Source organism: Aphis gossypii, chromosome 1 (genome assembly GCF_020184175.1).
Source record: "Aphis gossypii isolate Hap1 chromosome 1, ASM2018417v2, whole genome shotgun sequence".
Taxonomy (NCBI): domain Eukaryota; kingdom Metazoa; phylum Arthropoda; class Insecta; order Hemiptera; family Aphididae; genus Aphis; species Aphis gossypii.
Window position 1 is genome coordinate 3,395,568 of NC_065530.1, and position 23,789 is coordinate 3,419,356.

The 23,789-nt window shown below is 29.7% G+C and overlaps 2 protein-coding genes across 2 annotated transcripts in view; both read right to left on the bottom strand.

Moving 5' to 3' along the window:
* The window catches only part of LOC114128307 (uncharacterized), a 104,839-nt gene that overhangs the window by 60,507 nt on the left and 20,543 nt on the right, over window positions 1–23,789 (bottom strand). The window contains exons 15-32 of the mRNA XM_050197334.1: window positions 23,559–23,715; window positions 18,140–18,324; window positions 17,740–17,953; window positions 17,422–17,637; window positions 16,991–17,158; window positions 16,799–16,932; window positions 16,558–16,725; window positions 15,759–15,915; window positions 9,707–9,888; window positions 9,414–9,621; window positions 9,104–9,319; window positions 8,662–8,838; window positions 8,459–8,592; window positions 8,230–8,391; window positions 7,810–7,966; window positions 4,797–4,978; window positions 4,438–4,648; window positions 4,128–4,343 (exon numbers count right to left, since the gene is read on the bottom strand). Coding sequence (XP_050053291.1) covers window positions 4,128–4,343; window positions 4,438–4,648; window positions 4,797–4,978; window positions 7,810–7,966; window positions 8,230–8,391; window positions 8,459–8,592; window positions 8,662–8,838; window positions 9,104–9,319; window positions 9,414–9,621; window positions 9,707–9,888; window positions 15,759–15,915; window positions 16,558–16,725; window positions 16,799–16,932; window positions 16,991–17,158; window positions 17,422–17,637; window positions 17,740–17,953; window positions 18,140–18,324; window positions 23,559–23,715 — 3,244 coding nt within the window. The remainder of the gene's footprint in view (window positions 1–4,127; window positions 4,344–4,437; window positions 4,649–4,796; window positions 4,979–7,809; window positions 7,967–8,229; window positions 8,392–8,458; window positions 8,593–8,661; window positions 8,839–9,103; window positions 9,320–9,413; window positions 9,622–9,706; window positions 9,889–15,758; window positions 15,916–16,557; window positions 16,726–16,798; window positions 16,933–16,990; window positions 17,159–17,421; window positions 17,638–17,739; window positions 17,954–18,139; window positions 18,325–23,558; window positions 23,716–23,789) is intronic.
* LOC126549026 (venom protease-like) overlaps window positions 1–23,789 on the bottom strand; it is a 33,919-nt gene that overhangs the window by 5,702 nt on the left and 4,428 nt on the right. The gene's annotated exons all lie outside the window — the stretch shown is intronic.

The following is a 23,789-nucleotide window of genomic DNA, read 5'->3' on the forward strand; positions in this document are numbered from 1 at the left end:
TATGTTTTTCATAGATTTAGAGCCATCCTTCAATAATAAAGATATATTTGAAATCAAATTTATACACTACACAAAAATTAGAATCGAAGAACCTCGTCATAATAAACAAACAATACAATGCCTTCGCTGTCAAGGGTTTGGCAACACTAAGGCATACTACAATCATCCTCCAAAATGTGTCCGCTGTGGAGATAGGTTAGGTTAGGTATCACCTATCAATAGACTATCAGAAAGCAACTAATCTCCCTGCAAATTGTGCCCTTTGTGGAGGAAGCCACCCAGCAAACTATCGAGGATGCCCTATCCATAAAGAATTCCAATCGTCGCTTCAATCAAAAAAAATTATTATAACCATAATAATGTACCCCACCCCACAATTGATGTAAAACGGGACACTACTTCAACCACAAATCTAAATTCTCAACTCCCTAAGTCTTATGCCCAGGCAACAACCTCAAACAATCACTCCTTTAGCCCTCCCACCGACCCGGATCTAATCTCAATTAAATTGTCTTCCTTCCTTGATGACTTCAAATCCTTAATAAATGCCTTGATCTCGCTTCTAACCACCGTCATAAACAAACTAATAAAATCTAATAACAAATAGACCAAATAACATCAATAATATCAATCCTTCTTTGGAACGCTAATGGACTTATCCATCGAAAACTTGAACTTAAAGCATTTCTATGTAAAAATCCTATACACTTACTCCTCATAAGCGAAGCCCATTTAACCATAAATTTACATTGTAACTTTCCTGGGTATACCTTATATCAATGTAGTCATCCTTATGGGACTGCGCATGCAGGCTCTGCAATATTAATTAAAAACAACATGAAGCACACTTCCCTCCCTCCATACCAAATTGATATCTTCCAAGCCACAAACATAAGATTAATTCTAAATAATATTCTAACTACCATTTCATCTATCTATACTGTCCTCCCAGTTCAAAAAGGTATACGGCAGACTTCTACAATTACTTCTCATCTTTAGGCAATAACTTCATTGCCGACGGCAATTTTAACTCTAAACACCTATCATTGGGGTTCTAGAACAACTAACATTAGAGGTCACGCTCTTAACAACCTCATTGCAAATAAAGCTCTAAAAATTCTTTCCCCTCGAATACCCAACATACTGGCCCTCGCATTACAACAGACAACCGGACATTCTCGAATTCTTTATTTCTACTCTGCCAAATCACATTTCCGCTACCATTAAAAACTCGGCTGACATTTCCTCAGATCACTTACCTATCATACTAACACTAAATGACTCTTCAGTCAGGACTAAATCCTATCCTACTCTTACTCCAGGGAATATCATATGGTCCACATTTCAGACCCTATTAGATAATAAATTCACGCTTAATGTACCACTGAAGACAATCCAAGACAATCACTCGGCTATCCTATCTTTTACATCAAACATTCAAAAAGCTGCACTTGATTCTTCTATAGTTAATTCGACTTTACAAAAATCCACTTCCCAACTTACTCAATACATATCTCAACTAATTATTGCTAAACGACGTGCCCGCTCTAGATGGTATTTGATAATAATTATCAAAATTAGTTAAATTCCCTCTCAACAACTAACAATTCTTTATGGAAAGCTACCAACAATTTACTTATACAAAAAAATATTTCACCTCCTTTACGCTACACTGACAATACTTTAGCAATTTCTCACATAGAAAAAGCTAATTTTTTTGCCTCTGACCCAGAAACTAGATTCACTCCTCACCCAGACGTACTTGATCCAGAACACTCAATAAACGTCGAATCAACGTTATCCCAAACCCTCCCTATGTCCCTACCTACAAAACATACATCTCCTTTTGAAATTCAGTATATTATCAAAAAACTTGCCAATAACAAATCTCCTGTCCATGATTTAATAACTAATAGAATCATTAAATGTCTTTCAAAAAAAAAACCATCATACACCTATCACATATTTTTAACTCCATCATGCGCCTATCTTATTTCCCGTGTACGTGGAAAAAATCAATCATAATCTTAATTCATAAGCCAGGTAAACCCCTCCTCATATCGTCCGATTAGTCTGCTTCCCTCCCTAGCAAAAATCCTTGAAAAAATTCTCCTTAAAAGAATTAACCAAATTATAACGGGGAAAAAAATAATTCCCAATACCCAATTTGGTTTTAGAAACAATCATTCTGCCCTGCACCAAGTACATTGAATCGTTGATAATATCGCATCTACTTTAGAAAACAAACATTACTGCAATGCTTTATTCTTAGATGTGGCTGAAGCCTTTGATTGGGTCTGGCATAAAGACTTGTTACACAAAATTCGTTTTCTTCCTACACTTCTTTTTCTTACCATAAAATCCTTTCTCTTAAACAGATCATTTCAGGTTCGCTGTGAAGATAAACTTTCGACAACTCACCCTATAAATGCTGGGGTTCCCCAGGGCCGTATTCTCGCTCCTACGTTTTATAATATTTTCACCTCTGACATACCACACTCAAATAAGACTACTCTAGCTACCTTTGCGACGATACCGCTATTCTGACATCCAACAAATGTCTTCAAACTGCTACAAACCACCTCCAAGAACACCTAGTAATTCAACAACACTGGTTCCATAAATGGAGAATAAAAATCAACGAAAATAAATCAACGTTCATTACATTAACTCTTATTCTTTAATAAAGGCAAAACAAATAAAAAAACTAAACAACAAAACAATTCAAACACAAAACTCCGTAAAATACCTTGGACTTCATCTCGACAAAAGACTAATTTGGGCAGCTCACATAAAAAACAAAAGATCTTCCCTCAATCTAAAACTCCATAAATTCAGGCAGCTCCTGCGTTCTAACCTCTCTCTTAACAATAAACTTCTCATATACAAACAAATCATTCGACCTGCAATGACCTTTGGCATACAAATTTGGGGAACCTCTAAAAACTCTAACTTAAGTAAATTCTAAGCATTTCAATCCATCAATCACCGACTCTTAACCAACTCTTCTTGGTATGTCAGCAATTGTACTCTACACAAGGATCTAAAAATTCCAACTATCTCTGAAGTAGCGTCTAACCACTAAAAGTAATTTCATAAAAATACCATTAATCATCCTAACCCTCTCATCTCTAACCTCTCCTCTCTCACTCCCAGATAACCCTATCCACCGCCTCAAACGTAAATGGTCACGAGACCTACTTAATACTTAAAGACAATTATCATCAGTTGGTCAAAAAAATCATTTTAACTAAATCCACCAATCTAATCAAGTTGAAGTAGTGTTACTGGGCACCCTCTTCATTCATGTTATCATGCCTTGTATAAAAAACCATCACAATTACTTATTGTAAATATATTTACAGATTGTATATTTTCTTTTCTAATAAAAAAAAAAAAAAAACAAAAAAAAAGCTACAAATTCGAATTATTATGGTCAATAGATCCGAAATATAAAGTTGTATTTTGCATATTTTGTCAATTTTGACATGTACTGTATATTTTTATATTTTCTGAGTTTTATTGCAAATATATGGTTTTAAATTAAATATTAGATAATATTTTGCTTATCTTAATCAAAATGTTGTTTTATAGTTATATTTACAGTCCGTCTAATTTGACGAAGTCGTTTTATTATCATATCTGAAAAATTTCGAGAGTAGTGCTATTGAGTAAGTTTTTGTGAATCACGCATTAGTATTGTTGCTAGTGATCCAAGCATATAAATCCGGACCCTATTTATAAGTTAATTAAATATCTTTATGATAAAATATATACCTATAAAAGATTTAAAAATGTACATCATACCTATTATACACTTAACTAATCAAAAGTACTTACCCTAACAATAATTTTTTCTCTTGAATTTTAAAATTTATAAAATATATATTAGAATTTGGATAAACTTGTAGGTTAGTAATATATATATTTAAATTACGTATAAATTGTGATAAACAGTGGCGGACACAGAGGGAGGTTCGGGGGTACAATACCCCTCTGAAATGAATGGATGATTAATTTCAAACGTAGTTATTCTTACTTTTGAACCTTCAAACAATTATAAAATTTTTAAAACCTCATCAGAAATTTTTTTCTGCATCCGCCACTGGTGATAAATATACAATTACATGGAATGCATTCATGTAGTTGATTATTCCATATTCCATTAGACTGGCAGCGTAATTCGATTGAAGAATCTTCTTTCCCATGTGGTAAAGTATGTGTTGGTTTACATGATTGTATGGCTTTTGTTTCAGGTATCGACGGTTTTGAACAATTAGTAAACTTGTCATTTAGACTGCATTCAAAATCTAAACTATCCGATGATAAAGGCGGACACATTTCTATAAAAATACAAATTATAATCAAGCATAACCAAACATCGGGAATTTTTAAATAAGCGTAACTCTAGCATACAAATTATATTAAATAACTTACTTAAACATAATTTCTCGGAACTTGTTAGCCATTTTCCATTTTTCTGACAAAATTTAAAAGCGCTAGGGTAAGCCTTATAATATCCAACATCACAGTTTTCAATAACGGTTCGATTCTGAACAACAATTGTTCCGTTGGCTATAGTCTCATTTGTATCTTTGTAAGAATATATAACTCCTTCAACAGTTGGTAAAATGCAAAATGTAATATCCTACAAAACTCTCAATCGTTAAAACATTTAATAAAATAAATTAATTTCTTAAAAAAATGTATTAGTTTTATAGTAGATTGTAGATTATCAATTAACACTATAATATTAGTATTATTATTGATATGTATGTAGAAGCAAATATACTCACGGTTCTTCTATATTTATCATAAATCTTACGAATCCATTTAACGTGTTGATAAATATCTGTAAAAACTATTATTGAACTATTTGTGTTTGATTTCTTGACACTTGTTACTCCCTTTAAATAAAAATAATTAGAGTGTACAAAGGTTAATCCTGCACCACTAAAATTCACAGTAGGTTTTTGTTCTGAAATAAAAGTTAATTTTTAAATAAGTCAAATATTAAACAAACGACTGCAATCTGTTTATTTTCCCAATTGAGACAAATACAATATAGATGAACATAAGGGGTATTATTTGTAACGAATACAACATATCACCGCTTACGACGCGCCACCCATCAACAAACAGGTGAACCAATGACCACCAGAACCACTCTCCGCGGTCGGTAGATCGCGGTACTTCCCAACTCGTGTTTGCGGGGCTTTAGGTAACGCATTGCCCAGATAGGGAAAATAGCGTCACCTCGACACACATACGCGACTGACGTATACTATATAACGGAGCCCAACAGCCAACGCCGACGACCAGTTCGCTTTTGCAGAACAGTCTTATTAGTGACTGGCTAATGCGGTAGTATTTCACGGCCACCTTCGGGAAGGCTAGACACACGTAAGCATTCGGCCTACACTAACAGGACCGTCTTCGTACGTCACCAACGCCGCCACCGTTCTCGGCTATCCGTACCGTCGGGAAGGCTAGGATGTGCTAACCACTATCGTTTACCGCCGTTAATAAAAACCGCCACCGCTCTCAGCTACTCGTACCGTCGGGAAGGCTAGAGTGTGCCGACCGACGCGAGTATAAAATCACTACATGCAAATTAAAGCGGGCAGAGCGGATGTGATAAACATCGCTGCCGCAACATTTACCGCAAGTTCAAATCGACGCAGCAGTTATTGTAGTTATATAAATACCGGGCACCGCGATCAGCTATCCGCGTCGACGCAATTATTGTTATCGATATTAATACAGGTCATTAGCATTGCCGCCGCAGATATCGTAACCACCACTGCCCGTATCCTTAATAGGTACTGGTGTCGATATAATTACGGCACGTGATATTAATATTGCCGCTGTAGTCCACAGGAAACCACGTTAAATAATTATAATTCATACAATTACTCTAAGTAGTAAAACCGTAAGTATTTTAACTATTATCATTGTGAGTGGGAAGTTGTCTAAATCGCGAGTTAAATTGTATTAAAACATGTATAATTACCGTATAATTATACATAAAACTATTGTGAAATCTCTGAACTATATGTATTGTATATTAGATTATAAGTGTTCAAAGAAAAGAGTATTAAATAAAAATTATCATTATTAATATCAGAATCTTGGTGTTATAATTTATATTTTGTAAGGAAAAGTATCAAAATACAGACCGTTACATATTTATAAATGTTTTAATTTGTGGTCGAACTCCACTAATACAGCTCGTTTTTTTATGATTTTTGTTTTGTGTATGTTTCGTCAGTAAAAGAATAGATTGTTAAGTATTTTTCACAATCCCACCTCCACCCACAGTTAGTGTTAAAACAGGAATTTTGAGATTTACGATGGAAATTTTTTTTTTTATAAATGGTTACTATTGGTTTTTAATAATAATTAGTCGTAATAATAAAGCGATGAATATTTTTTCAACACAAATCAGTTTGTTATACCAACTATATATTAATAAACCATGATATGAAACATAATCAAAAAAAAAAAAAAAATTGATAAAACATTGAACAAAATTGACAAACAATTGACACTTAAAAGTCATTTGAATAAGATTATAGTTATAAGATAAGTATATATTTATGTAACATTTATAATATTTAGATTATTACTATATTTGAAGTCACATTGACTTCAGATATTACTTTACCTAGCCTAGCCCGGTACGCTCAAATTGACGACATTCACTTATAACGTACAGTATATCAGAACGATACGCTAAAACGGCACATGATTTAGAATAACCGACATTTTTAAGTTTGTTGTCTTAAATGTAAAATTAATAACAAATTTAAGTTACCTATGCTTATTAAAAAATATAATTCATGGGAGCCATTGAAAATTAAATAGTTAATTAAATAGTTAATTAGTTATTACCTAATGCAGCGTTTCCTAAACCATGTGCGAATTTTTTTTGATGGGTCGCTGATCTCGTTTACGATTACGGTTATATTCATATTATACTAATTTTTGGTACTGGTCTGTTATCGCCCTGCCACGGGAACGAAAATTTTTATCGCCCTGCCAATTACGAACGCGGCGATTACCTATCGCTTTGTTTTATTAGTTTTAGGTAATTTTACGGTACTTATCGGTTATCGCGACTACCTAACAAAAAATGTAACCGCCCGAAGAAATATTAAAAATTCAGAAAAAAGTCAAAAATGTGACTGCGGGTGTTTCGGCACTCGTCGCTACGCTCCTCGGCGCCGTCGCTACGCTCCGCACAAATCAAAAATATCCCTCGACTTGCTATGCAACGCCACCTTAAGTAGGTCACAGGGTAAATTATGTCGTAGTATATGGGCAGTGATTACCCTGTGACCTACTTGAGGTGGCGTTGCATAGCAAGTCGAGGGATATTTTCGATTTGTGCGGAGCGTAGCGACGAGTGCCGAAACACGCGCAGTTATATTTTTTGTTAGGTAGTCGCGATAACCGATAAGTACAGTAAAATTACCTAAACTAATAAATTAAAGCGATAGGTAATTGTTGTAGGTATAAATAAAATAATATGTTCGAAATCGCCGCATTCGTAATTGGCGGGGTGATAAAATTTTTCGTTCCCGTGGCGGGGCGATAACAGACCAGTACCAATTTTTTATAATTAATTTTATTTATTTATTATGTTATTATTATTCAGTATATTGTATTTTAGATTTTATAATATATAAAGTTATAAATATTTAAAAATATATTTATAATGTTATTTTATTTTTTAGCGGGGGGTCGCGAACCCAATAAAGATTAAATTTATGGGTCACCATTGCAAAAAGATTGAGAAACACTGACCTAATGTAGTACTGCCACAAAACTTAGATTCAGTGTCAAACGGTTTAAATATGTCTTTATAAAAACTTTCACATAAATATTTGTCTATGTATGTTAAAGATGCTTCTATTAAAACATTACTACGTTTGTTTTCTTCAGTGCCTTCCCAACCAACAACCTGTTAAAGTATAAAATAGTTTTATTAACTACATTACTATATAGGTACAATATTATTATCTTTTTTTCTACGTGATATTACTGAGTGTAATAAAATTAAATATAGTCTAACTGGCTAAAGTGTTGATTATTAGAAATTAATCGAATATAAATTTACATTTAATTTTACAACAATAAATAGTGAATGATTATGTAACTATTCTTATTTATATCACAATCTTATTAATCTTAATTCTTAATAATTAAATAATACTTTAAACCAACCTTTCCTTTATCTCCGTCCAATACACGGTATTTAGAATTCCAATCGACACAAACAGGTACAACACTATTACTAAAAGAAATTTCATTCGATAATACAATAATAGCTAAATCATGAGAATAAAAAAAGTCATGGTAATCTTCTTGTAAGTAAATAGTTTTAACCTATAAAATTATTTTAATTAATACTTGATGACTACAATAAGTTATTAGTTTTAAATTAATAACTAACATTCATCATTAGAGTAAAGTCATTATCATCAATTGTGAAATTTCTGTCATATTCACTAATAGCAACTTTATATGAATCATCGGTTATTGATATATTATTTGTTAAGATCCCTGTGTTCCAAAAACAATGAGCCGCTAAAAATTTAATAGGTATTCATAATAAGTAATATTCATACATTATTAAATATATTGTAGATTATTTACCTGTTATGACTAATTTTGGAGCAATTATTGATCCTCCACATATCAAGTCATAATTAATATTATGATCTTTATTTAATCGATATATTCTAACATTCCAAGGGGTTGTTCCAAAAAGTTGTTTCTTAGCATTGATGGTCGGTAATGGATGGCTAGTAGTATAATATACACTACCGCAAACTAAAATACAATTTGAATATTTTATAAATGATTATAATCTATAAATTAATTAAATATTTTTATGATAAAATACATGATTGTGATTTTAAAATGTAACATAACTATGACTTAACTAATTAAAAGTACCCCGTCTAAAGATTATTTGCGCTGATAAATTTTAAAATTTATGAAATAAACAATAGAATTTAAATACTAGCCCAGTTGTTGCTTAGTAATACATATATTTAAATTAGATAAGTATGATTCGTGATAAATATGCAATTACATGGAATGCATTCATGTAGTTGATTATTCCATGTTCCATTAGATTGACAAAGTAATTCAGTAGCAGATTCATTATGCCCATTTGGTAATATATGTGTTGGTTCACATGATTGTATAGCTTTTGTTTCAGGTATCGACGGTTTTGAACAATTAGTAAACTTGTCATTTAGACTGCATTCAAAATTTAAACTATCTGATGATAAAGGCGGACACATTTCTATAAAAATATAAATTATAATCAAGAATAACCAAACATCGGGAATTATTAAATAAACGTAACTCTAGCATACAAATTATATTAAATCACTTACTTAAACATAATTTCTCGGAACTTGATAGCCATTTTCCATTTTTCTGACAAAACTTAAAACTATTGGGGTAAGTCTTATAATATCCAACATCACAGTTTTCAATAATGATATAATTCTGCAGAATAATTGTTCCGTAGGCTATAGTGTTATTTGAACCTTCATAAGAATATATAACTCCTTCAATGTTTGGTAAAATGCAAAATTTATACTATATTAGTTTTATAGCAGAGTATCAATAAACATAATAATAAGAGAATCCTTATTAATATGTCTGCAGAAACAGATATACTCACATTGCTTCTATATTTAACATAAATATCACGAATCCACATAATGTTATTTGTAATACCTGTAAAAACTTTTATTGAACTATTTGTGCTTGAACTCTTGACACTTGTTACTCCAGTTAAATAAAATTGATTTGAGTGGTTAAAGGATATTCCTGCACCACTAAAATCCACAGTGGGACTATGTTCTGAAATCAAAGTTAAATGAAATACATCAGATATCAAAACATCATGGATAAATGAAAATATCGAGAAAAGAAGTAAGAACAAAAACTCCAAAGACAACTAGGGAATAAGAAAATATAAAGAACTTAAAAAAAGTAAACAGAAATGCAAAGAAGTAAAAGAGAAATGGTTGGAATATAGATGTCAAGAAGTAGAGTCATCATTAAAAGGAATTAACATGGACCAAGAGTTCATTACAATAAAGAAATTTGTCAGTTGTAAAACATAAGCTAATAATAAAATAAGAGACAAAATGGAAATCTACTAACAGACAACCGAAGATATTACTAATAGACGGAACAATATCTTGAGGTTTTATACTAGTGCGAAGAATTAACAAGCCTAAATAATAAAAGTAACCCAGATTCTGACGATGCGCCAATTCTAAAGAAAGAATTTAACAATTTCCGTAAGACGATGCAAATTAAAATACTCGGCTAAAATCCTCGTAAAAATAATTGGTTACCGAATAGATCATAAAATTGAAAGGTAGTTAATTAATAATCGATTCGAATTTATAAGAAACGAGGGAACTAGAGATGCGATCTTGAGTTTAAAAACATTAAGTTGAAAACAGATCGAATTTAGCAATGATAACTTCATTGCGTTTATCTACTTGGTGAAGGCATTTGATACATGATGGGCATCGCTTGATCTATAATTTTAATAAAGTTCAGGGTTACTCCACTGAATAAATATACAATTTTAAATTGGTAGTGGACTGTATAATAAAATAATAAGGAAAATCACACAGGTAATAAAATAATATTTGAGTATCAACCTATTTAACAATATAATAATAACAAATAAATAGTACTGATTAAAAAATAATAAAGAACAACAGGAATAGTTTGTTGACTTAAAGGTCCAGTAAATATAAACAATAAAATAATAGTAACAAATATATATATAAAAATCATGAGGCAATAAGATATGGCAAATATAACAATATAATAACAAGTTTATGCCTTAGACAATATATAATGTCATATGACAAATTTAACAATATAATAATTAAAGAATAATATAACCAATCAAATATAACATGTGGTGCACCTCGTACTTTAAGTATCATTATAGTGCCATGTGGTGCTCAGATCCGTATATAATAAATTATGTTTTACAATAAAAATAACAGGTTGATCTGGCACATAACCACCGTTAAATACACTACGAAAATATCTTCAATAACAATATAATAATCTAAACTATGCAGCCAACAATATAAGAGCAACAAACCATACGCAGCAAAGCCAAGAATTGCTCGCTAATGAAAAATTACATATGAAATTGACCCTCTAGCAAATATAATAATATTTAACAACCGCAACAGAAAGTGGCCAAACGATACATACCATATATTATAATAAACAACCGACGTTCACCGAATATTAAATTGACACGAGGAAAATTGACAAACAAAAAACAAAATGGCCACAGATTAACTGAACAAACCGACAAAATGGGAATATATAAAAATATTAAAAGAGCAAGACAAGTGTTTGTCTCAAGAGCACCGAGAAAAGTGAATTATGAAAAATAACCGCCGACTTAAGACATAATATGACGTATTCTGGACGGTGGTGCCCGAACAGCGTTGCTGCCGAGGCTCACTGCCACCAACATAATTAAAATAAATATAATAATAATAATAGAATGGTTCGAACACCAAAAATACGGTTCCTTGGAAAAAACTATTGAAGTCAATAAAAGAAATAGTCATTGATTAAAGAGACAGATTGAAAATATTATAAAACATAATATACAAGATCAATCAACCATAGATAGAGGTTATAATGCTACTATAGTGTTATATCAATCTGCAACAGCCAAAATTGGAAATGAGGTGATACAAGAGTGTTCACTGTCACCGAAATTATTTAAGATTTATGTAAAACAACCTATCAATGACATTAAGAATACGTTTATCTTTAAAAACATGTTTGAAAGTTCAAAGAATATTGGTTAATGTATGGTTTTATTCTAAAAACACCTAGGAACAAAACTGTAGAGAAGATTCATAAACGGTTCCGCAAGAAGCCCGATTTTTGATTTTTTAAATTTTAAGACCTAAAAATAACCCTCGAAAAAGGTAAAAACACGGACATGATTAAATATGAAATATTATACGATTTACAGATATCAAAAATCGAGCTTCTTACAGAACCAGATATGAATCTTCTCTACAATTTTGTTAATAGGTGTAACAGTAAAATACTCAGTAAGTAATCCATATTCTTAAAACGCATAAAGTATAATTTATAAGAAAACCGTAGAAAATTACGGCTTATCGCAACTGCGGCTATATAGTGAGTATATGGCTAGCAACGCTTTCTCTTGAGCGTTGTATGTCTACACGTTTCCTTGAGAAGTTTTCTTAAAGAAACATTCATCACACACAAAATTGGAGTGATTGTGGGAAGAGAATTGATATCATTTCCAAGAATCACTGATAACATACATAAGCTAATTTATAGTTTTAAATTTGGGGGCTGTTATAATTTGCATGAATCCACTGTACGTATGCTCCAAGATATACATAAAAGTGGAAGGGAATAGTCCCCCTCCCCCAAACGATCATCATTAAAATTTGAAAAGGCTATATTTTATTTATTTACTAATATACGAGAAATTAATAATTTATTACTTATTAATTGTCTACATAATATACATAAGTCATCCATAACCTGCGTCTAGCAGCAATGGCCGCTTATTAAGTCAGAAACTTGGAAAAATAAAAACAGTTTTACCTTCAACCAGTCGCTTAGGTCATAACATAAAACCTGCTGCATCAAATTAGAATAACACAAATAATAATCATAAGTCAAATAATTTGAATAATCATACGAATTTGAATACTGCTATTTCTCCAATCTTCAACATATAATAGATAATCATCCGACCTTAAATTCGAATGAACCTATATTTAATTACGATAACGCTTCGACTACTTTGACATCATAGGCAAACTGTACAATCTGATGACTCTATAATGTCCAACACAAACACCATTGTGGACAATAAGAACTTTATTGATAATTCATACGGTTGTATCCACATTGAATCTGAACCTGGTACCATATTCCAAACTCTCTACATATTACAAAGCAACGAAATATACCCGGAACATCCATACAAAATACGCTTCAGCTCAACACCTGAAGAATTTTGAAGACAATTTTACTAGAACTCCAGATATTATTATCGAACTCATAGATTTAAATAACACGAATGGTTTATGGCACCTATTAAAATGGGCAAAGCTACTTTGTAATCATTTTTTTGGTATTAACAGTATGAAATCAAATGGCTTAAGGAAAATTAACGCCGCATTCGATTCTACTTTTCACGGCAATAAATAACTTCACTCTGAGTACAATTTATCGGCATACATTATCTCTACTTGAATTTTTTCCCACGGGATTATCAAACTGGACATCACCCTATCAGGAGAGAACTTCTGGGAAGGCCTCAAATGCGACGTCCCAGTTATCACATTCAAACTCATCTCTGCTAACATAGATGAAACTCTTACTCCATAATGCATAGTTGAACTCAGATTTCTGTCACAAAATATCCCTCAAAACATCTCAATATAACCCCAAGCATACGTTCGCCACTATAATGTAATAATTGCTTATACGTTTTGGACACACATCAAACTTCTGTCACAGCAAACCCAGATGCAGCCACTGCGGAGGCAACAACTATTCACTGAACACTTGCCCCTCTGCACAAAACACAGGTCGAAGATGCCTATTAAATCAACTCCCACACCTTGCCATGGACCGAAGCTGCAAAGAGTGGAATTTCCAATGGGATTTAAAGAAGGTCATAGAAACTGAAAATCTATCTTTCAAAGACGCAATCAACTTCAAGAAGCAAAATCAGGTTACATCTGCATTTAGTTACTCTCATATTGTAAATAAGCTGCATGTTCTATCACATCCGACCATACCTTCTCATACTCTTATCCAGACTATATATATTCCAATACTGTCTCGCTCGCAGGCAATTTACTCCAGTTCGCTAAAAAACTTAGATAACGCTCTCCAATTTGTACTACGAAACACTTCAATGTTCCTACTCCTAACAGTTTTTCATTACCAAATGACTCCTTCTTAAACTATGCCACCAATAATACATTTAAGCACAAACACACAACTTAATATTCTGAATTTACCTGGACTGATACTCTAGCTTCCAAACTTTCAGGGTCATTAACGAACTCCCTCTACCTTCCCTCCCAATATGTCAATTCTCTTCAAAAAATAATTGAGTCTTCTATTCTTTCCTTATTGGCTATACTAACATTTTCTTCTATATCCTAGTTAAATACAACAGATTTCATTTTACTGTCTTTATACCTCAAAAACGTTTTACAATGAAACGTTCGTAGCCTTCCTGCCTGCTTTCCATGGATCCAACATGTGTTAGCATCTTCCAAATGCCCATTTGCTCTTATTTCCGAAAACTGGTTTCCACCCTCTTGAAAGTTTAATATACCTCATTTCAATCTATTCCGATTCAATCGATCAGACGGGTATAGTATTTAATCTAAAACTCAACATGGCTTTTCTACCTATAAAATTGACATTGTAGGCATAGAAGTCTTAAATACTCAAAATCTCCCTTCCATTTCTTTTTGGTGTTGCTAAATTCCAGGTAATCCCCTCATCTCCCTAGAAATATGTTACATACAATTAATATGTTATATACACAAAAATATCCTTGATTAAAACTAATCAATGAACATTTTTAAAAAACTAGCTTATCCCGTGCACTTCATCGTTGCCCGTTAAAAATGCCAATTCTATTATATGATTGGAACTTTGATTAATTTGTTATTTAATATTCGGTTTAACGGCGTTCAAAAGTTAGAAATTTTCATTGACCATTTTGAATATCAAAAATATTGTGCAAGCATTACTTTAAAATGCACATTTTGTAAAATGCTTTATTATTGCACACTAAATTGTATAGGTTACAAATGTACCGTGTAAATTGCAAGCCTTGCGCTCGATTTTGTACTTTTCTTTTTGATGGTTCATCTGCACAGTGCACACTGAGTATTTGCGTTAGAAAAACAAATCATGAAAATCGGTCAAGTAGAACTTCAGATATAACTGTCAGAAAAAATTGCCTCACGTTTTAATAATATACAAAGATAACTGCTTGCCAATGCATTTCAACCATGATTATTAGTTATTATTGGATACTTTTTTTTAATCCATCACTTTATATCGGGGGGGGGGGCGAGAAGAGACTAGCGAGTCACCCAATATATTAATAAATATGGAAGAGCCGACATTGGAAGAAGGTCATCATATTGTATAATTATTATGTATATATATTTATATAATATGATTATTGTAAAAAAGCTAAGATATAGAATTCAATATAATGTAAAGAATACAATAACAATAATTGTATATAAGCGTACAATTATGTATCATTATGATCAGCATTAGTTTTTAATGATTAAAATTGAATTTTAAATATGAACCAGGTTGACATCCATGGTCTGAGATGTTTTACTTATGATTAGGATAAAGCATCATTGATAGGTACTTTTTATAAATAATTTAGTAATAATTAAATTTGCAAAATAATTTTATGTTTATTTTTTAGAGTTGTCTTCATGTAATACTTATAACTATCTACTCGTTTGTTTTTTGTGGTATAAATAACACATACAATTACAGTTGATACCGTTCTTGTATAGTATACCACATAACTTTCATACAAAATCTACTTCAAATTAAAAGAATAATAAATTATATTGTTTAAATAATTTAAGTAATGAAGTATTTATAATACAATATTTTATTACCCGTTGCAGAACCAGCACAAAACTTATCAGAAGTCACAAACATTTGAAATTCATTTGTATACATATCTTGACAAGAGTTATGGTCGATGTATGGTAAATAAGTTTCCAATAGAACGGGACTTAATATACCATTTTCCGTATTTCCCCAACCAACAATCTGTTAAAGTATAAAACAGATTTATAATATATAGTTATAATACGGGTATAAATGGTATAATGTTAATCTATTATTTTCAGATTTTGGTACTGAGTTGAATCAATAAAATTAAGTGTGAGCTAAAAAGATATTTTAATTTTAAAGCTTGATCTTGAGGATTTCGTCGTATAAAATATCAACATTTACAAATCATATATCACAACATTTCACGTTTTATTTTATTTATTTTTACTTTTATTCAAATCTGTAATGTTCAATATTGGTATAAGTATAAACTAACTAAAATAAAATCATGATTTTAAAAAATAATACATTTTTGTTAAGATTCCTTTAACAGCAATCACGTCGGCTGAAATTTGACCTACAGAACTTAACAATCGAGGTATTATGTGTGTGAAGTTAGCACCATATAGCTTTGTTTATATTACAAAGAAAAAACAAATCATAAAGCCTAATTAATCAATAATCAATCATCAGTTTTTAAAAATTGTAAATTTTTAAGAGTTTAGTTATAATTAAATAAAAATGAAGCTAAACTAAACTAATGAAGTCGGCAATTTTACATATATCTCACAACTTAGTACAATTACATAGAAATACAAAACTCATGTTTTAAATATTACTATAGAACTCATCATTTACCTTTCCTTCAACTCCATTTAGTACCTTGTGTCTACCATGCCAGTCAATACAAATAGGTGCAACAACATTACTATAAGGTACCATTTTTGATAAAACGATAACAGCTATATCATAAGCATAGAAACCGTTATGTCCATTATAATCTTCATTTAAGTAAATTATTTCCACCTATACAATAAAATAGTTTAAATTATTTTTTTTATGACTTTTTTAAGTTTCTAATTATAAATTATAAACTTACATTTATTGTTTGAGTAAAATCATTGTCAACTACTGTGAGATTTCTATCATATTTTCCAACGGCCACTTTATAGGAATCATCGTTTATTGATATTTCCTTAGATAATATCGTTTTGTACCAAAAACAATGAGCCGCTGAAAATGTAATTGAATAAATATTTATTCCTTTTTAAAAAAATTGAATATTTCTAACCAGAAACTACTAAATTTGGAGCAATTATTGATCCTCCACATATCAAGTCATAATTCATGTTCTTTTTATTAAATCGATATATTCCAACATTCCACGGCGCTGTTCCAACAAATGTTTTCTTACCATTGGCCATCAATATTTGGCTATTAGTATTTACTTTACCACAATCTAAAATAATATTGGAATATTTTATACATGATAATAATTTATAAGTTAGTTAAATGTCTTTATAATAAAACAGATGTTGAAGGTTTAAAAATGTAGATCATATGACTTATCTAATCAAAAGTACCTAACCTGACAATTATTTGTTCTCTTCGATTTTAAAATTTATGAAATAAACAATAGAATTTTGATACTAGCTCAGTTGTTGCTTAGTAATACATATATTTAAATTAGATAAGTATGATTCGTGATAAATATACAATTACATGGAGTGCATTCATATAGTTGATTATTCCACGTTCCATTAGACCGACAATGTAATTCAAACGGAAAATCTTCTATTCCAATTGGTGCAATATGTGTTGTTTTACATGATAGGGTGGCTATTGTATCAGGTATCGATTCATTTGTACAATTTGCAAACTTACCATTGAGAGTACATTTAATATCTAAACTGTCTGATAACAGAGGAGGGCACATTTCTATGAACATAAAAAATAATAATCGAATGTTACTAAACATCAAAATAAACATAATATCTTAATAAGTTATTAATAAAGCATAGAAATTACAATACAACTCACTAAAACACAATTTATCGGATGTTGATATCCATTTTCCATTTCCCTGACAAACCCTAAAACCATTGAGATATGCCTTATGATATCCAACATCACAGTTCTCAATAACGGTACGCTGCTGATCAATTAATGTCCCGTAAGCTAAAACTTCATTTGAACTTTTGTATGAATATACAACTCCTTCAATTTTTGGTAAAATACAAAATTGTATAATATCCTATAAAAACCTTAATTTTATTATTACTTATTATTTTGAATTAAATCAAATAATTAAACTTTTTCAAGATTTTTGTTAGTTTTGAATCAGAAATAGCCTTCAACAAAATTATAGAAACATAATAATTAATTTAATTAAAAGGTATACGTATAAGTATACTATACAGAAATAAATAGATATACAAACCGGGTTCGAATATTTAATATACAGTTGACGAATCCAATAAATATAATGCTGAATATCTATAAAAACTGTTATTGAATATTTTGAGATTGGATTCTTTACATTTACTACTCCAGTTAAATAATAAGAATTAGAATGTACAAAGGATATACCGGCGCCGCCATAACCCTTACCAACTCCTACTAAAACTAAAAATGATTAGCACATAAGAGACAAATTAAACAAACAATTGCGAACTGTTATTGCAAATAATTGATTCAAAAAAAAATTTTAATTAATGATTACAGATAATTTGCAATTACTACAACATAAGTTTATGTGATAACTGATAACACTTGGCAAAGGTAGTATAAAACTATTAAAACTAAGTATAAAAAATTAAAATAGTTAAGAATTTTTTACATCATGCATAAACAAAAAAGGTTTGCATAAATAATGATTAACATCTACTATTGCATCTAAACAAAAATATGTGATTTTTGTACAAATTAATATTTTTGATGTGACTTTTAACATAATCATTCTTTTCAATATTTCGATATTTTTTGCAATTATAATAATAAAAAAAACTAAAGAGTATCTACACTACATGCAGATACATCGGTACATGTATATGTCTTGTTTCTACTGAATATAGTTGACATAAGAATGTCAATATCAATTTGGTATTAGAATAAAAAAAAAAAACCTAACCTAACTTTTTACCTCTATAATGCACCAAGGATATTCACTTTTACATCGGAAACCACCCCCATTGTTTGAAATTGGAACATTATTTCGACTAGTTACGCTGTACACAGACACAAAAAAAAACACACATCATTGTAAAATCAATACATTCATCACTTCGTTCAGAATCTAAAATGTCTTTGATCAAAATATTATTTAAACTGATTTTTTTTAAACTTTTTTTCGTACAACTTATTTAATTAATCGTTAGATGTAGATATTATAAACATCAAATGGGCTTAAAGTATTCAGATTGTTATACAGATTAGATACAAAAAGCGGGCAAGTGAGTACCGCTCTGCTGTACATTAGGTGCCGTATGGATCGTTATTATATATTATAGGAGTGTTAAATTTGAATCCAATGATAGTTATCATTGTATACGAAAAACGATTCTGAACAAAGATGATTTGTCAGCCTAGGATATAATTTCTAGTGGTTGGTGAAAAAGGTGGTTTATGTTTTAATGGCCTGAATACAACAAAATTTAAGTTCTTTTATAATAATTGTAAGTTAAACTTATGAAAAACCTTGTATTAAATTTTCAACTCTTAGCTACTTATACAAAAATTTTTATGAAATATACCTACAAAATAATTTGCAAATAATCATGGTTTTGACGAATTTTTGTCAATATTAATTGAACTTCAAATGCTAATAAAAAAAAAATTGTGCCTATGTATTCTTATAATTTTTCAATCACTATAATAATAACTTATGAGGAACTTTACATTAAATTTTCAAGTATTTTGATAGGGCCAAAAAGATTTTATCGACACATAAAAAAACAATTTTCAGAAAAATTGAAAATTTCAGTTGTCTATAAATAGCTCAAAAAAAGTCAAAATATTTTGAAAATTAAAACACGTAAAGAAAACGCTAATCTTAATAACTGGTAAAATTTTCAAGTATCTACGACTTATACTTTTTGAAGAATAACAAATATTTAAAATCGTTTGAGGATAAATCGTTATCGTTACGAGATTTCGTTAAAATTTAAAATTCAAACGCACTTAAAATTTTTCCTATAATGATACTTCGAGTTTTCTCTATAGATACTTGAAGGTAAACTTATGGAAAACTTAGTGTTGTATTTTTAATCCTTAGTTATAAACACAAAAAATTTTATGATTTTTCAACTTCAAATAATTTGCAAATATTCATGCTTTTGACGAATTTTCGTCAAAATTTGAACTTCAAATGCTAATAAAAAAAAATTGTGCTTATGTATTCTTTAAATTTTTTAATCACTATAAGAATAACATATGAGGAACTTTGTATAAAATTTTCAAGTATTTTGATAGGGCCAAAAAAATTTTATAGACCCTTCAAAAAAAAATTTTCAGAAAAATTGAAAATTTCAGTTGTCTATAAATAGCTCAAAAAAACTCAAAATATTTTGAAAATTAAATCAAGTAAATAAAATGCCAATCTAAATAACTGGTAAAATTTTCAAGTATCTACGACTTATACTTTTTGAATTATAACAAATATCAAAAATCGTTTGAGGCTAAACCGTTATTTAACGCGGTTTTGTAAAAATTTAAATTTCAAACACTCATAAAAATTTTTTGTCAGAATCCGGTAGAATTTTTTTTACAGATATTTGAAGAAAAATGTATGGAGAACCTTGTACCAAATTTTCAAAACTTAGTTATAAAAGAAAAAAATTTTATGATTTTTCAACTTCAAAATTACTTGCAAATTTTCGCGTTTTCGACAGATTTCGTAAAAATTTGAACTATAAACTCTTATAAAAAAAAATTGTGACTAACGATTTTTAATTTTTTTTAGCTACAATAAAAACAACTCATAAGGAACCTTGTATTAAATTTTCAAAACTTTTTGGTCATCCAAAAATTTTTTATCGACACTTTAAAAAAATTTATCAAAAAAATCGAAAATTTCAGTGGTCTATAAATAATTCAAAAAAAGTCAAAAATTTTTGAAAATTTAACTATATACAGATACCACTGACATTAACATTTGGTGAAAATTTCAAGTATTTTCAGTGATTAGTTTTTGAATTACAACCATAAAAAAAAATCGATTTGGTCGAAAACTGGTTTTGCGTAAAAATTGCCGTTTTTCCGTCATTTTTTTTTTGTTTTTCTCGATTTTTTTGAAAACTGTTGGAAAATGTTAACTTTTTACCTCTATAATGCACCAAGGATATTCACTTTTACATCGGAAACCACCCCCATAGTTTGAAATTGGAGCAATATTTCGACTAGTTATGCTGTACACAGACACAAAAAAAAAAAAAAAAACACACATCATTGTAAAATCAATACATTCATCACTTCGTTCAGAATCTAAAATACAAAATAGTAAAGATAAAAAAAATAAAAAAAAAGTTAAAAATAGTTAGATTAAACTAATAATATAATATATATTTTTTTTTTTGTTATTATTTTTTTTATACATTTTTACATAGCAACCGGTTGCTATAACAACCATTAATTGCTATAAACAATCGCCGTCTCAAATGGTAACATTCTAGGTGTCAGACAAATTAACAGAATGACCCCCAACCATAAGACATATACATGTCAAAAATCGGGTAAATTGATATCGCTCTGCTGTACATTAGGTGCCGTGGGGATCATTATTATATATTATATAGAAGTGTTAAATTTGAATCCTATGATAGGTATCATTGTACTTATACGAAAAACGATTCTGAACGAAGATGATTTTTCAGTCTAAGATATAATTTCCAGTAGTTGGTGAAAAAGGGATTTTATGTTTTAATGGCCTGAATACACCAAAACTTAAGTTCTTTTATAATTATTGTAAGCTAAACTTATGAAAAATCTTATATAATATTCAATATTTTGTATATATTTTACCAGCATTGTACATACTCTAAATAAGTTTCATGAAATGCCAGTTAAAGCCGAATATAGTGGTCCTTAACGGAAAGGATTCCCTCCCCCCTGTATCCGCTTTCTGCATACCCTAAAAAAGAAGCCTGCGCACGCGTATGAAGTTGTATTCAATTGACAACTCTTAGCTACTTACGCAAAAAATTTTGTGAATTAAACCTACAAAATAATTTACAAATATTTATGATTTTGTCAATATTTAAACTTCAAATGCTAATAAAAAAAAATTGTGCCACTATATTCTTATGATTTGTTATTCATTATAAATTAACTTATGAGAAACTTTGAATTAAATTTTCAAGTATTTTGACTCAGCAAAAAAAAATGTTATCGACACTTTAAAAAAAAATTTCAGAAAAATCGAAAATTTCAGTTGTCTATAAATACCTCAAAAAAGGTCGAAATATTTTGAAAATCAAATCATGTAAATATAATGCCAACCTAAATAATTGGTGAAATTTTCAAGTATCTACGACTTAAACTTTTTGAATAATAACAAATATTTAAAATCGTTTGTGGATAAATCGTTATCGTTACGCTGTTTCGTAAAAATGAAAATTCCACCATTATAATGATACTTCGAGTTTTCTTTATAACTACTTGAAGGAAAACTTATGGAAAACTTAGACACTTAGTGTTGTATTTTTAATCCTTAGTTATAAACACAAAAAATTTTATGATTTTCAACTTCAAGATTACTTGCAAATATTCGCGATTTTGACAGATTTCGTAAAACGTTGAATTATAAACGCTTATAAAAAAAATTAACCTAACCTAACGATTTTTAATTTTTTTTTTTTTAGCTACAATAAGAACACCTCATAAGAAACCTTGTATTAAATTTTCAATTTTTTTTATCAATACTTCAAAGAAAATTTTCATAAAAATCGAAAATTCCAGTGGGTGTATAAAAAATCAAAAAAAGTCAAAATATTTTGAAAATGTATTAATAACAATAATATAAACATGTGGTGAAAATTTCAAATATTTACAGTGATTAGTTTTTGAGTTACCACCATTTAAAAAAATCGATTTGGTCGAAAACTAGTTTTATGTAAAAATTCCCGTTTTCCGTCACTTTTTTTGTTTTTCTCGATTTTTTTTTTGAAAATTATTGAAAATGTTTACTTTTGACCTCTGTAATGCACCAAGGATATTCACTTTTCAATCAGAAACCATCTCCAAAGTTTGAAATTCAAGCATTATTTCGACTAGTTATGCTGTACACAGACACAAAAAAAACACACATCATTGTAAAATCAATACATTCATCACTTCATTCAGAATCTAAAAAACACACATCATTTTAAGATCAATACATTCATCACTCCGTTCAAAATCTAAAATAAGATTGAAATAATATTATTTTCATAGTATTACATTTTATTAAGAAATGTTTAAAATATTGAGTTGTATGAACTTGTAATTGTAGATAGTAACTAACATACTTATTACTTATTAGCTATTACTAGTTATGAAATAAATTCATCTTAAAATAGGCTGACACACCGTCTTCTATCAAAAATAAAATTTTTATGGAGTGAATTATCGTTGTAATCATATTTATAACATATATAACAGTGACTCAATCCACAATGTCGTAGTTAACTTAAAATCTACAGTACTTTAGAATTCAGACTAGCAAGCTAATTTTTTTCAAACAGCAAACTTACATTTGGTGCACGATTTATAATAACCAAATTTTATAAACAAAAGTTTATTATTCATTAAATGTAGGTTTATTAAAAACATAGATTTCATAGCATCTAGTATGTAAATTCAATATCTTTCTTCAATTTTCTTACCCGATTTTGAACCGGCACAAAACTTATTAAGCGTCACATATCCTTGAAATCCTTTTGTATGCATATCTCGACAAGAATTATGGTCGATATATGGTAATGATGACTCTAATAAAACAGGGCTATATGTTAGGTTTTCTGTACTTCCCCAACCAACAACCTGTTAAAGGATAAAATAATTTTATAAATTACATTATTTATGACAAAAGTATAATATTTTTATAGTTTTTGTAA